General features: G+C 39.1%; 1 protein-coding gene across 1 annotated transcript; it reads right to left on the bottom strand.

The window, feature by feature from the left end:
• Positions 1–10,401: 10,401 nt before the first annotated feature.
• fam72a (family with sequence similarity 72 member A) lies at positions 10,402–16,437 on the bottom strand. Its single transcript, XM_050038133.1, has 4 exons — positions 14,952–16,437; positions 14,637–14,714; positions 13,888–14,012; positions 10,402–13,782 (listed from the first exon to the last, which is right to left on the bottom strand). The coding sequence occupies exons 1-4, from the start codon at positions 15,101–15,103 to the stop codon at positions 13,688–13,690; spliced, it is 450 nt and encodes a 149-aa protein (XP_049894090.1). The 5' UTR covers positions 15,104–16,437; the 3' UTR covers positions 10,402–13,687.
• Positions 16,438–16,441: the final 4 nt, after the last annotated feature.

Here is a 16,441-nt window from a genome sequence, read left to right as displayed (position 1 = left end):
GTGACATGACATTGTGCATATTCATTTAAGATGTACCAATACAAAAACATCGTCTTGAAATCACACACACTTAATACACACACACACACTCGCAGATTACAGCATCCTTTAGTCTCACAGCACACACACACACCAATACACACTATTTCATAAATTCATTCTCATTTCATGGAGCAAATAAATGGTGATGATGCTTCAGCGGCGGCTATTCAGAGCTTTGATCATGAAATTTGAAACATCTCCACCACAGCATAGTTAGTAATATCACTTCTATTAAATCCTAGTTGGTTTCTATTTGAACAATCAGACATCACATGCTGACACTGACCTGAAACATAGGGTCAAAGTTCAACAACATGTCTGATTTTACAGTGGATATAAAAGTCTAAAGGTTCTTTCTGGCTGCCTAACTCTCATTTTAACTCTCATTGTAGCAGGTGAAAATAGAAAGCAATTATACTAAATTCTGATTTAGTTTTCATGGTTACCAGCAAAATTAAGGTGAAATCAAAGGTTAAAATTGAGCAGACTTTGAAATTTCACTCTCGTTTTCATTATGTCAACATATGTTTAAATTTTCTGTGGACCTGCCGCCATTCATTTCTTGATAGAGACACTTAACACCACTGCTGTGAACACGGGATAATGTAAGAACTGAGGGAAGAGGGACCGGGTGGGTGCACATCCAGGCAAAAGTACTCAGGTGCAAGACAGAAAAGACTGCAGGACACAAAGGAGGTCTGCACACTGTTAGGCTCCCAATGAATAGTTTACTTCTCATTTTTCTTTTTGCAAGGCAACATTTCAATCCATAAGATCTTCATCACAATATTACAGACATTTTCTGCTGTCATACACAGTCAGTGAGTGTGTTTGCTCCACATAAAGATGGCATTTGGAGCAACTTTCTAAGCTCTGCTAGGGGCAGTGAGATGGAGGGAAGAAGGGAAAAAAAGGAGCCTATCAGTACTTAGGCTGAGAAGCTGCAGCTTTTGCTTTTTTATTCCCAGGTGGCTTTGCAGATCCAGCGGTTCATGCCTCAACCGGACATTCAGCTGACAATAAACACGTTTGATGCTGACTGCTGTTGGGCTGTAAAGTTCCCACTAAACCCCCATGGTCTGGGCGTTGGGGAACACATCCATGCCGACCGCCTCGGATCCCCCCATGACTTAATTAGTGCTCTCTGATTCCCCGCATTAGTTTACTGTATGGGAACAACTTTTATCCTTAACTGTAATCAGCTTGCCCAGAAGAATAGAACACAATAAGAAGCCTGTTTGAAGTTTTCTTTGTGTTATCTCGAGCACTTCAACAAAAGCCCAGTGCAGCTTGCCTCAGAGTATAATGCTGGGCCAGAAGGCAGCCCAGTTGTTGAAAACCTGCACTGGTGCGTTTATGGCACCTGCAGTTCTGTTTCCCCAGACTAAGCGTTGGAAAAGCAATTGTTTTTATTATCCCTTAATTATAAAGCTAATGTGCCCAAGCTTATGGGCTCATTAGCTCCTAAAGGATATGTTGTTTTTTTGTGGTTAAGCGATCATATTACATATGAGATTGATTTAGTAGAATTATTTAAGACTCCAAGCAGCCTGGCCGACCAGTCTCATGAAAGTTTCCTCTCCTGATTAAAGGGATTATTCCGAAAGTGAATAAATTCAGCCATTTATTACCGTTTGCCCTCCTCACCCGCTGAAAAAAGATTTTTGTGATGAATTCTTGAGGTGTCATTAATATGCATAATCAGGCAAAGCTGGACATTAGTCTAGCCTTTTAGGTCTATTATCAGGAGATGACCATGACAGACTGCAGAGCTTTTATGAACCTCCTTATATTTTTTATAAGATATTCTGTTCCCTCTGATGATCAAGGTGACCGCTAATTTGATGGCAATCCTCTTCATCTGTCCTAGGAAGTATAATAATGACATCTACTTGGAGTATTTAAATGCAAAATTATTTATGTGAAAAGGGAAGTAGTTCAATCTTTTTTCTTTTTTTTTTAAAATGACTGGTCCCTCTATTTAAAAACAAGCTGATAAGAGGCTTTTTTTTTTAGTAATTTTTTTAAAAAAATGTACAGACCACATCTTGTCTTTATCAGTATCCTGATGCTTTTGATTTTGAATTTTAATCACCAGTAAGAAAGAATTGCGTTCTTCGTAAATGAAGTGGCACTACTATTGACATGGCAAAAATAAGTATACATCTCCTCCAAAATCTTTATTCCAATTTGTTTCTTTGACACTGAGGTGCTGTATCTGTCACTCTGCCCAGATCGTCTCATGCTACCCTCCATTCATGGTACAACTGCACCATCTAGTGACACAAAGACAAAGTAATTGTGTCTGTGCACAGTCCCTGAGCTCTAACATAGAAAACACAATTAGCATCATTTTTTTTTTTTTTTCAAGGGGAAAACCAGCTGTTTTCATTATGCAGTACTGATAACCATTTGCTTATTAATTTGTCTGGAGACCAGAGCAATTGTTTTGCTTAATAAGCCCTAAAAATCCAATCCAGTGTCCAAACATATGCAAATAATTAATTGTTATTTTACTGCGAGAACCAACACCAAAGAACAACTGGACTGAAATGAGGCTATTAATGCTTCCTGTTAGTATTAATCATTGATTTGTGTAAACATGTCATTTTCTAACACTGCAACAAACCTGGCAAAAAGCCTGTTTTTACTCAAGATCAATTGGAAGACACATATTTTTCCATCGGAATCAAATATGTATGTAAATAAAAGTGTAATTTATGCTGGACTGGATTAGACTTTTAATGTGGCAGCTCTGACAGATTCAGGCCTGTGAATGTGTGTGTGTATATTTTCAGCCTTTATTAAGTAGATACTGGGCATTACAACACTAAGGGAGAGCACATGACATAAATTACACATTTAACATTAAACAATTTAACTCTAGTGCACTATATTTTCTAGTTTTCCACTTCTGAATACATTTAATAGTAATGAAACAGAGTCAGTACAGTGTTTGACATTGGGTGTACCTAACCACAGCAGTCGAAGGCTCCTGCTGTGCTACGGCAACACCTCTTGGACAAACCACAAGAAAGAACTGCAGTACACCCTAATACTAGGACTTGCTTATGATTATTTTTGCATTTGCTTATGATTATTTCTGACTGCAATGAGTGGTTGCATGGCATTACATAGCAATTTTTTAAATTTATGTTTTTATCAATATATTGCAGGGACATTTTAAGCATATGAATTACTGCCTTTTTACATCGTCTTTTGCTATTTGCATGTTGCAGAGCTTACTGGAGTACATGGTAAATGTTTTTCTAACATGAGAATATTGATATTGTTTATAAAAGGCTGTTACATTTCATTTTGAGCCATCAGCAGTATTTAATCCTCAGCAGTAACATCATGATTGAAGTGTCATAATCACAAGCCACTTCACATGTTTATTTTCCATATCAACAATTAACAGCCATATTCTTCTCCACTCTTGTTTTCTTTGCCAACACAGACTGAGCTGATGCATTTTTTTTATATGTAATGTTTTGTTATGTTTTTGTTAATGTCATTAATCACTTATTCCCCTCCTAATTTATTTTAATATTTGTTTCATTCTTGTCCTGGAATTTACCATTGGTTTACTATTGGTTGTAATCTCATTATCATTTCACTTATTTTTGCCTGAGGGACACCTAGGGTATTTGTGTACATATTTTTTAAATTTATCAGAAGTAGAATTTTTCAGTTTTAATCATGAAAAAGTCCTTCATCCACTCTTGACCATTCTGAGCAGAGGATTAAGATGTTTGGGTTGTTTTATGTAACCATGACAACTGTGATTTCCACCATAATGTTCCCGAATTACAGTAAGGAAACAAAACTATTTTATTTTTATATTTTCCTTCAATTACAGGAAGATCAAAGGCGAACAGGATCTAATTTCTTTTATTAATCTTAACTATATCAGAACATCATCTTTCTTTCCATCACAGATCACCATAGTGGTGACAGGAACCTACAAAATCTGAATATGTTCTGCTGTGTTTACAGGTTTACTTCTTAATCAATATTTCACACATTAAATACAATAACAGGGGACCACGCAAGTGTGAATGTCATGAGATGTGAAGAGAGACCACTTTTCTCAATGTACACATATTTGGAATATAATAATACAGTAGATTGATATATGTATTAATAGTGTCATTGCACCTCATATCCAGCAGAGTGTGCCAGAGTGTTCTCTCTGAGATTAAGCATCAAGAGGTGTCAGGAAGGTTTGCTATCATCTAGTTGCTCCAGTTGCTGTAGTTAAAGGTCCACACTAGTTCTTTTTACTAATTTCCCGCAGATGAAACCTCCTCTCAGGACTGTGTGTGCACATACACGTTTTATACCTGACTGATATCATCCTCACTCTCCTGTAAGGGCAGGTCAAAGTACACCTTTAGCTACCACATAGAGTCTTGTGAAAAATGTAATTCCAGCAAAGCTCCATCCCACTTCAATCTAATAAGAGGTCTAGTATTGAAAACGCCTGTGGCAGAGTTCACCTCCAAATCGAAAATATATATTTTTCCTCTTACCTGTAGAGCTATTTATCAGTCAAGAGTATTTTGATGTGAGTTGCTGAGGGCTAGAGACATCAGCTGTAGAGATGTCTGCCTTCTATTGAGAAATAAAAAACATTTGAAAAACTCAACAGCAATGTCTCTTTCCAGAAATCATGGCCTTGTTACTCAAGATAATCCACAGACCTTGTAGTGAGCAGTTTTATGTAGGAACTATTTTCTCTCTACCGAACTGCACCCACTAACAGTACGGGAGGAGGAGTGCATCTACTGCTAGCTCACCTAGCACCACTGAGATAGCTAACGTTACAGATCAACCAAGGAGGACGCCATTAATGTTTATATTTCACGCTGTCCCAAGCCTCTCGTCCATGAGTAGATGCACGTTTCCTTCTGCATGGTGATACAGTTGGCAGGTGTAGTTTGGTAGAAAGAAAGTAGTTCCCACATGAAACTGCTCACAACAAGGTCTGTGGATTATCTTGAGTAACCGGGTCATGACTTCTGGAAAGAGACATTGCTGTTGAGTTTTTGAAATGTATTTTATTTTGAGTTCCACAAGCCAAGTTCCATCTAGATTCATTACATTCAAGAGAAGGCAGATATCTCTTCAGCCGATATCTCCAACACTCTGCAACTCACACCAAAACAATCTAGACTGACAAAAAGCACTACAGGTAGGAGGAAAATATGTATTTTTGTTTTTGGAGTGATCTGTCCCTTTAAGAATACTTAAACTGTTTTTGTATTCCTTTTAAAGGCCTGTTTTAGCTTACCTTTTATCAGGTCCATTTTTCATACATTTGGTCAGGTTATTGTAAATCAGCATCCCAGGAGTGAATGATTTATCATTTGCAAGGACAAGACAATATAGGTTATTTTTTAATGCGGAAAGATTTTAAATTATGTGTATTTAATTACACACTTGGGTGTTTTATTATTTTTCATTAACCAATGCGGTGTCTTTGTTTTCTTATTCCTGAGGCACTGACTGTTTGAGTGGAGGAGGCTTTTTTCACAACAGACATGCCACAGCAGCAAAAGCACAGGTGTAATGAATAACATTAATTGAATTCCATGCTGGCTCACAAGGACATTTTAATGGAGCAGGGTCGCCATTAATGTTATTAGTTGCACCTGTGCTTCCTGACGAGTCACACTGCTGCCAGGAAAAAGGTCAATTTCTATGTTTGCTTAAAAAGATAATGACTCTGTGATTATCTTATTCTGTCATTAGGAAAAATAATGCTAAGCAGAGCATTGCGTCATTGTATGTGTTCCCAACTGGAGGACATGTTATCCTCACTCTTTGTCTTCTCACCTGGCAGCTGTTTATGTACAGCAGTTGCACACCTGCCCCCCTATATGTTCCACACACACCTGTCTACCATTTACACACAGTTCACTCAAACAGCTGCCGTATTAGCTCCATACCTGTCTGCCTGCTTTCCTGTTCAGCTCACAGCTGATCTGTGACACTAATGGCACAGTTTTTCCAAGCCATTTGCTTTTATCATGGAAAACGCAGTCAGGTATGAATAAGCCTTAAAAAAGGAGAACAAAAAATGCAAAGTGGGTTACATCAGTGTGATTCATACTGTGATAAACCACTGGTTCCCATCCTTTCTGGCTAATGACCTCCCTTGCCACAGGTTGCATTGGTTTATGAATTACAGGCAGTTCAGCCAAAGGGTGATGTTCCCCTCTCAGGCTGCTCTTTAAAAATAGGGGAAACGAAACCAAAAAATATTTGAGAAAAATCCAGAAAAACAATCATTGTCTATGGCCAAAAACAAATTTGCACTATTACAAATGTCTCTAAAACCTTAGTGAGTAAGGTCTTGGGGTCTTTAAAGTCTGTTCACTCATACAGTATGAAATCCATACAGTGAGTCTGAGCTATTATATAGGGTGATTTTTACCTTTAAACCCAACTAAACACTGATGTTTGACTTGTATCTCGATCACGTTTTCATACTGTACTTTCTACTTTGAACATCAGCATATTCAAGTTTGTGCGTGTTGATGTGACCATGTTGTGCATTTATCATTATGTCACATTATTTGTGTAACCCAGGGTTATTGTGACAGGATCTGATCTGTGAGGCTTGTATTAGCATGTTGCTCTATTAGCAGTGCCTCTGCCTGTTAAACCAGTTTGGCTGTCACTGGGGCAGAGAGGCAGCATATTGAAAAACTTTTAACTGCAACCAGCAGCTATTTAGCTCTATCAGCTGGCTGGTTGGTTGGTTGGTTGATCGGGCAATCGATTGATTGGTTGGTCGGTCCACAAAAATTTCCCCACCCTTTGGCATGGAGGTCAAGTGTGTGTGTGTGTGTATAAAGGTGTGTGTTTGCATTCATGCCAAGTGGAGACAGGAGTGGCCTACTACAATTAGGCACATAACTTCAAAATTGGATTCACAGACTTGCCCGGCATGTTGTGGAAAGTTTTCTCCACTGTTTTTGCCTTTAGCAGAAAAGGGGCAGCACGTGGGTACATGCATGTACATTGTTGCAGCTATTGTGGATTTACACTTGTTCCTTTATTTTTCCTGGACAGGCAACTATGCACTGAGTGCTGTGCATACATTCTTTTATTCAGCAACACCCTGCTTCACATTCATCTAATGTTTTTGGAGTGTTTCCCTACTTCCCTTTTATAGGAGTAACCCATGTTGTAGCAGAGTGTGACTTAAAGTGAAGGAACATCCAAACCACATTTTTCCTGACCCTGACCTTTGGATCTCTGCGGGGAAATCTGCAAGGAAGTTATTGAATTGCACAGAAAACAACAGGCCGATACAGTTCATGAGACGGCGTAAGATAAAACCTCAAACATAGAGCTGATGTTGTGTGGGCGTGATTTGTAATTTGGGCGGATGCTATAAAAACATGTGAAAACAGAGTGAGCCACAAGTATTTGTTTTATGATTTTTTCTTGCCATCACTACGTAAATTGCCCTGTACATGCCCCGACAGTAACAGAGAATGCTCCACAAGGAGGTATGCACAAACAAATTACAAAACTTCAGTCACATCCTTCCCAAAAAAAAAAAAGGGCCAGTTTTCTTGGTGCGCATGTTCACACTCAGTTCTGCAGGGAGTGCAATGCACAGAAGAACTGCAGGAAACTTTTTTTTTTTTTTTTAAATCACAGATTGCAGATGACTCTATACATGTGTTTAAGGTTGAAATTTTCTTTTTGAAGATAAGGCTTTTACTTTCTCTATTCTGGCCTAACATCTCCTCAAGTGAAAATCCAACTCATGAATTTTCAGTGCGTCCACAGAAGTTCTGTCATTACCCTATGAACCTGTTCACCTCCAAAACAAAAGCATTTTCCTTAACGTGTGTATAAGTGAAGGAGGGCTCATAAATATTCAGCTAAAATGTCTCAGCGGTGGAAAAGTTGTTGATGAATATTATAAATCTGCATAGTGCATAAACAAAAAGACCCATCTCCGATGCACTGACAGAGCTCTGCAGGTCAGAGATAACTATAGCTCTCCTTGTTTGTGCCAACTGAACTGTTTAGCAGACTCACTTGTGCCCACAGAGTATATTTAGTATTGTAAGGAAAAATGCTTCAAGATTTGTTCTGATTGGTCTAAAGCAGGGGTGTCAAACATACGGCCCAAAGGCCAGAACCGGCCTGCCAAACGGTGAGTAGCTGACTTCATGGTGATGCCAGTGTCACTACACAGGAGTGGAAATGTATGGAAAAAATGCACAAGTAATGACAGTAGCAGACAGACTGAATGTGGCATACTGTTGAAATTGCACAAATTTTTCTTACAACATCTCAGGCTGTTCATCATCCGTTTTGTACATGGAGGAACATTTTTAGAATGTACTTGTGCTTCTTTACACTAGAAGAAAGGGACATTTTTAAGGTGTTGTCATTTATAGGTCATTATACAATGGTTTTACTGGTCTGACCCATGTGAGATCAAAATAAGACGTATAAGGCCTATGAACTAAAATGAGTTGAACACCCCTGGTGCTGGGGTCTTGAAATCTGCAGGACTATATTTTGGGCAAGTATCGTACAGTTTAACTTAATTTTTCATTTTTTTGGATCACATGAAAAATCACACTTTTATCAATGGTCAGGATTTTTTTTAAAGGTGAGAAAAATGCTGACATTTTACAGGATATTTTTTACACTGCACATGTGTGCACCACATTTCTATTTCACTTACTTGTTGTTAATATAAAGCAAATACTTGATTGTACTCCTTGTAGTTTCTGAAATACAGATGTGCTCTTATTGTACTATGCATTTAATGTTTGGGCACATGGGAATACTGTTTTCTTTCCTTCTAACATGTAACAAAATATATAGAAAATACAGTATTCCCATGTGCCCAAGGTCTAAACATAATAAAAAGAAAAACAAGCCAAATAGTTTGACTGAATTTGAAGATTTCTTCAGATTCATGCTCAGGCAAGCCCAGGCAACACTTTGACCAGAGGAAATGTAAGTTGTGTGCAAAAACTCTCAGACACATGCAAACTGTCTGAGGGCTGGATAGTGCGGGTCATGACATCCAGACAACTTCCTCCTTTTCATTGGTAACCGAGAACACAAAGGGATATGGAATCAAAACATCATTTGCAGGAAGATCATCCAGTTTCTTGGTTATAAATGTTGACTTAACTCTTCACTTGGCATGCTGACACTAGTGGATTCTGTGTATTAAAGCATCATAATGAGATTGTGGAATCAAAATATCCACCAAGGAGGATATTCATACACTTTTGACTGTTTCAGTTGCAATTAATCTGGTGTGCTCTACTTATTTATACTATAATTGATACATAGCACTTACTTTATGTCTCTCTGCATGAGAAGAGTGTGTGAGAGTTCATCTAGCTGTGGCAGCGACTGTTCAGTGTGTCAGATCAGGATGGATGAGATTGTAGAAAAAAGATGCAGAATTCAGATCTAGAGTTTAAACTATCTATTGTTTATATGTGTAGTTCAAAGTAGGTACAAGAAACGTGTGTGAAATGAGCCCAATGTCAAATTAAAGCATCACGTGCAAGAGTCCATCACAATTTGTGTGGGTGGTTATTCTCATGGATGCACACCCACTTGCAAAGGAAACTGATACCATTCAGATATCACTGTGGTCTGTACAGGTGAAATTCAGCCATGATCTGCTCTTCTGCCATCTCACCTGCTGCTGTGTTTGGGGGCATAGGCACACAGACTGAGCATACACAGAGCTGAGGCAGAGCTTTTTTAACAAAGAGGGGCCACAGTTTCTGTTGCCTGTACTTAAAAGTTCCTCTACTTTTTTTCCATCACAAGATTCTGTTCTTTCTTATCCGGCTCAACGGCCTAAAGATATTGGATGACGTATGTTGTGCAAGCTGTGAAGCCCTCTGAGACTAATTTGAGATTTGTGGCTGTAAGTAAAACTGACTTGTCTATTGGATACATTCATTATCAGACTTGGCAGTCGGAGCACTGTAAATTAGAGAGAACATCAGATACAGAAACATGTGTTGATGGCGTTGGATGTGGCAAAACAACCTCACAACAGCAATGTTTGAACATTTTGTACTGACTTCTTTCTATAACATGATCTTGTGCGCACCACTGTGTGATGAGTGATGAAAAGATGATAAAAGCACACAGATATGATTTGTAGGAACCTTTGCCAAAACATTCTGTAGTGCAGCTTGAGTGTATGGAATGTAATGCCAATTTTGTCCATAACTTGTCTATGGAGCCCAGGATGAGCAGATATAGAGGCAGAAGCTACTGTGGATCTAAATTAGAGAAAAAAAAAGGTAAAACAGAACGACAGGGCATTTAAGATATTTTGAAAAAAAAAAAAAAAAGTTTATTAATTTAACAAGCATACAAAACAACAAATCCTTTTTTCAAACTACCAATGCAGTTTCAGTGCAATTCCAAAATATACATTTTTTCAGCAGGGCATGTTAATCAAAGTTATTCACGTCAGAAACAGCCATTTAAATATTTCTTTTTTTTTTTTTTGATTATCATGACAATTGTCCTAGCCAGAGGAAGCTCGCGAGTGATACCTTCTTGAGGTAAAACTGTACACATCAGATCTTTAACGTACAAAACAAAGCACTACATCACAAATGAAATATTAAATACGTGAACATAAAAACATAAGAACTGTAGCACAAAACAAACCGATTGCATTTGTAAACAAAGCTTGTAAACAAAAAGGAAGTATGTGGTTATAGATATTTGGTATGTGGGTTTAATAAATACCTAGCTGATGAACTGTATCCTAGCAGTTTAACCACATAGACAGTATTTGGTGTGCAAGTGTAGCAGACTGTCAGTTATAATTTAAAGGTGAAAGACGTGAAAATCTGGACACGGTTTTCCTCCTCTATGTGTGTTTTTCCACAACTAAAGGCTATAGCATAAATACAGAGGCCAATTAACGTTAAAAAATACCTTCTTCTTTTTATCATTTTCCTTCAGGTAAGAAGTGACATTCTACGTTTGCCGACAACGCGGGCAAACCTCATTCACTCACATTAACGACGGTTACTTTAAGACAGGATCATAGTATCAGCAGTGCACAGCAGTGAAACAATAACAAGAGCAGAAGGATGGCACTGCCAAAAAAGGACTGACTTGAGTTAAGTCCCTTGTGACTGGAGGATGTCCAAGGCTGTGTCTCGCACAACAGGGTTGAGGAGAAGGCCTGGTCAGTTGGTGATGACCAACTAACATACAGCATCATCCTCGAGTCCACAGCTTAACAAAAGGTTCATTGTCAGCAATCACAGCATCAGTAAGGCCAAAAGAATATTGAGGGTTAAAAGTTTCATGGTCAGCTCCACTGACTTAAAGGGACAGTTCACTCCAACATCAGAAATACACATTTTTCCTCTTACCTGTAGTGCTGTTTATCAGTCTAGATTGTTTTGGTGCGAGTTGCTGACTGTTGGAAATATCGGCCGTAGAGATGTCTGCCTTCTCTACAATATAATGGAACTAGATGGCACTCGGTTTGTGATACTCAAAGCACCAAAACCATACATTTGAAAAACTCAACAGCAATGTCTCTTTCCTGAAATCATGACCCAGTTACTCAAGATAATCCACAGACCTTGTTGTGAGCAGTTTCATGCAGGAACTATTTTCTTTCTACCGAACTGCACCTGCCAACTGTATCACTGTGCAGGAGGAGTGCATCTACTCATGGGCGAGACTCCTGCTAAGGATAATGCAAGATGTAAACAATCATGGCGTTCTCCTCAGCTGAGCTGTAACATTAGCTAGCTCAGTAGCAGCAGCTTCCTTTTATGCAGTGATGCTGGTGTAGTTCAGTAGACAAAAAATAGTTCCTACATTAAACTGTTTACAGCAAGGTCTGTGTATTATCTTGAGTAACTGGAATCGGACATTGTTGTTGAGTTTACAAATGTATTTTTTTGGCGCTTTGAGCATCACAAGCAGAGCACCATCTACTTCCATTATACTAGAGAGAAGGCAGACATCTCCACGGCCGATATCTCCAACACTTTGCAGCTCACACCAAAACAATCTAGACGTAAGTAGGACTAAAAGTATGAGGTAAAATATGTGTTTTTTATTTTGGGGCGAACTGTCCCTTTAAGCTTAACTTCACAACAGAATAATTAAAAACTAAAGTTAACCAATAAGCGGGCCCAAAATGACATAATTATCCTTTTTAGAGGGGCGGCCACTCCATAAATTCCATATTGATATGTTCCATGATTCTTTGGAGTCGTCTTCTCTTCAGGTGCTACAACTATGCTGCTACATAAAACTGAACAGTAATGGAACAAAAACAGAGCATGGAAATCCATTTAGAAGTCATGGTTTCATAATCTATCTTAATGATCCACATTAAAGATTTTTGGAGTGTTGCAAAAGTGCACCTTTGTCAGCTTCAGTTCTAGCTTTTCTAAATCATCAATCTGAGAACACATTACTTGATTTGAGCTCTTACCGAGAACTTAACTTCAAAACTCAGCTGCTCCAGGCCTTTGTGGAAGCACACCCTATGCATAAGTTAGTAGGTTAGTATCAGATACTGCTACAGTCAGATTCATCTGGGTGTTAAGCACATACTGCTGCTGTCAAGTATGTAACAACACTTTGTAAGCATATCAAAATGTATCACCGATAGAACATCAGATCGTAAGGTAACCTAAATCAAATATGCCCTTAAAAAGCAAGGAACTCATGTATATATATATATATATATATCATTCAACCATTGTGCTATTTCTCCAATATACGAGATTCAAAAAGCACTCTCTTTCAGTCAGCACCCAGCCACACAGAGAGAATATAAGCCTTTAAGACACAACTCTTATTGGAGTTTTTGCTTATTACAGCATATTCAATGTACAGATTATAACTGCCATTAAAATGAAGATAGGCGAATCGTGGTCACCTTTTCAGAAAACTGGACTGAACGTAAAGAGCATGAAAAAGCACAGCATTCGCTGATAAGTCCCACTGACTTATCATACCACACCCCCAACTTCTCATGGGGCCGATCCACAACCACGAGCTCAGTGGAGACTCTGTGATGAAGAGTAGAATGCACTAGATTAAGGAGTCTAGTTGTCTGTTATTTTCAGTCTACTTCAGCCACGTGTTTTTATAATAGCCCATGCAAGTATACGAAAAAAGAGAGTAAAGAATATGTGTCACATTGTGTGCGTCTGTGCTTTTAACAGTGAGAGTGATGGGGGAAGGCATGGTCACAGGTTTAAGTGATTCAACACTAAATGATGCAGGGGCAAAAATCTTTTGCTGCACTGTTCTCTGTGGGTTCAAACTGTGGTGCATGTTGTGTTTCTAGCCAAGCAGTGATGTCACAACAGGTGTTTTGCCTTTGACAGGTGATGGTGAGCACCTGCTGTGACATCAGTGATGGGGGTGTGGCCAGATGTGCACCATGGTTTCAGTTATCAATCCATGCAGAGCAGTACAGCAGCACTTATTTTTTTGCCCTACTTGATTCAGTATTACTCTTTAAAATGTCTCTTTTCTCTCTTATCTCAAGCATGGTTTGTACACTCTTCTAGCTCCACCTCAAATGTTGGCGTTCCACTTCTCTTCGCATTGTCCGTTTCCCTGTCTACCTAATACACTCCTCTTCTGATGGGCTTTCCGATTCTTCGTTCTCGCTGTCATCAAGCTCGGGAAGATCTCCCCACAGGAGCAGATTCAGACCTGCAGACACATTGGAGGGTGACAGAGACTTATGAAACACATTCAATGGAGCGAAACTGCAAAGAATTCCATTTTTTTTTCTTTTTAAGGGGAGCCTGTACTGACCTGTCGCATCCAGTCTGTTGAGAGTAGATACAGCATCGCTGTTGAACATCCAGAAATGGCCGTTGTTACAGGAGAGCAGGCAGGGTTTACAGGGGGCGACAACATGATAGCCCACAACATTTCCACTGGGAGAGGGAGGGAGGGAGAATAAAGAAGAAAGCGCGTGTCAGCACTTTACTGGGGGCACTCCTGAAAAGTGCTAACTCCACTAGCGGGTGTCTATTATCTAACTGATGTTTGTTTTTACCCTGTGTACAACAACAACAAAGGCCTGGGAATACAAAAGAGGCTCCATAAAGCCTCACTGTAGCACCAAGCTCTCTCCTTTAGGGTCAATATCAGACATAAATGCCAAATGGCAATTTCATATTAATGACGGTTGCATAGAGCTGAAACGATTTGACAATTCTAGCATCATCCACAGGAAATTATTTGATGACTATGTTGATAATCGATTAATTGTATGAGACACCACTCAAACAGAAACACCAGATTTGCTGCGTTTCTAAGTGTATATCTTTTTGGACTGTTGGCCAGATAAAACAATAACAATAATCACTGTATAAATAGATGATGAACATGATCGATAATTGCAGCTCTACAGGTGTATACTGTGAAAAACAGCTACATGGGTAGGACCTACTTGTTTGCTGTGGTAACAGTGGTGGCTGTGCTTTTAATCAAGATATCACATTAGCAGATGGTCTTCCTAAAGCAAACCCTGCAGGCTACAGATGAGCTTTACATACCACTTGAGACATGCGATGTCTCTCAGTTTGCATTTGCAGCTTTCAGTAGAGTAGCAGCTGGCCACAAAGTCAACAGTTCTTGGGGGAGGGTGCGTGTAATGAGAAACAAACACAGCCATGAAAGGTTAAAACCCACACTCATTTCACATTTTCATGCAACAAACGCTGTCAATCGTAGTCTGGGTGCCTGTATTATGTCCCTGTTTCTACTAAATGATCAGTTAGGTATCAGTTTGTCTCAATTACACCTTGCCCTGGCAACAACAACAGACATAAACAAAGGCTAGCAGCACTGCTAGCTAGATTAGCACTTACCTATTGGGAGGTATATCAGTCGAAAACAGCTCAACCTCAGTGTCTGCAAGAAGCACTGCTTTCATGCCTCTCGTGCAGAGCAGACTGTCACAGAATATGCAGTTAACCTGGGTCACACACTTGTTTTTGAAATTAGCGTTGGATGTAGACATTGTTGTCCTGCTAAAATGGACGAACTCTCTCGCTCTTTCTGCGCCCAGACAGCAAATACAGCAGAAAAACAAGAATCGGGTCCTGATGTTGCTCACTACCCGTTCAATTCGGGATAATAATGCTCGATTTGACGTTAACTTCGCAAGCGTTAACGCTAGCACTAACGTCCTTGTGCAAACGTTAGCCTTTTCCTAACGACAAAACGGAAGGCAGCTAACGTCAGCTTGTTGAATAAACGCTCGGAAAAAAATCTATTTCCGCGAACGCTCTCTACATAAAAGAAAACAATTTGCTGTATCACCGATAGATACACGACAATGGCGAATAACTAGCCTATTTTACACGACTGGCTCAGCATCCATTCGGATCTAGTTAACAGCTAACTGAATAGCTGTCAGCTTTGTTTACAACTTCCTGGTATTTAACGGCACTTCCTGAAACTATCTTTAAAAGACCCCACATCTGACTCTGATTGGATACACTCCATAGTAACCGACGCTATTGGCCACCTTCATGACAATGTCTGGACGTGATTGGTTGAAAATTAGAGTTGAAAGGCCCACATTCAAAAATCCTGAAAGCCGATTGGTGTGCATACATGTCACTCAAATTTCGATCCACCAATCGTGTTGTGGGAAATATAGCTCTTGTCCTATAAAATTAGGCGGGGCTGTGGTTTAGACGTTGTGAAAAAGTTAATGCATTTACAGTCATAGTGAGGGTCCCCTTTTAATAAGACGGCTTTATTATTACACTATTTTATGTTAAAAAATGGTCGACGTCGTAATACAAGGCAAGGTTAACGCATTTACATTACGCCCAACAATGTGATAAGTGGGTATAGATATGCAGAGTTATGGCTATGCTTGCTAACAAGCTAAAGCTAACGTTAGACTTTTGGCTAATTTGGGGCTAACGTTAGCTTCACTCCTAGCTACAGACAAAATGCTGTTTTGTTTTAATAAGATATTGTTAAGCTAACCTTTATTGGCTCCACGGTGCAGTGTAAGAGCAGCAAAAACAAGAAATATAAACAAAAAGCAAGACATAAGTCAAGTATACAGTAAAAAAAAGCAAAATATAAGTATTACAAGTAATAGTACTAGTAAATTTACTAGTAGACACTCCGTTGTACAGTATATATTCCTCTCAGTAGTCATAACGTTACTCAAATGATATGTAAAAATGGCAGTTAAACCCACCTTTCCCTCTCTGAAACAGGCTACATTATCCTCACATTGTTACTGGCCTATCATGCTCCTATTTTTTTTGAGAATCTTAGTTTTCAAGTTTACCCCTTGGCCATAACAAACAGCGGCAGCAACACACTTTCATGA

The sequence above is a fragment of the Epinephelus moara genome, chromosome 24 (assembly GCF_006386435.1).
Source record: "Epinephelus moara isolate mb chromosome 24, YSFRI_EMoa_1.0, whole genome shotgun sequence".
NCBI lineage: Eukaryota > Metazoa > Chordata > Actinopteri > Perciformes > Serranidae > Epinephelus > Epinephelus moara.
Note: the sequence above shows the minus strand (reverse complement) of the source record. Positions and strands in the feature narration are given on the sequence as shown.

Bases quoted from the DNA above. Each gene is read 5' to 3' on its own strand.
- fam72a (XM_050038133.1), bottom strand. From the start codon at position 15,103: ATGTCTACATCCAACGCTAATTTCAAAAACAAGTGTGTGACCCAGGTT. The intron at 14,715-14,951 runs GTAAGTGCTAAT...CCCTCCCCCAAG, and splicing joins ACTGATATACCTCCCAATAG to AACTGTTGACTTTGTGGCCA. The intron at 14,013-14,636 runs GTATGTAAAGCT...TCCCTCTCCCAG, and splicing joins GACATCGCATGTCTCAAGTG to TGGAAATGTTGTGGGCTATC.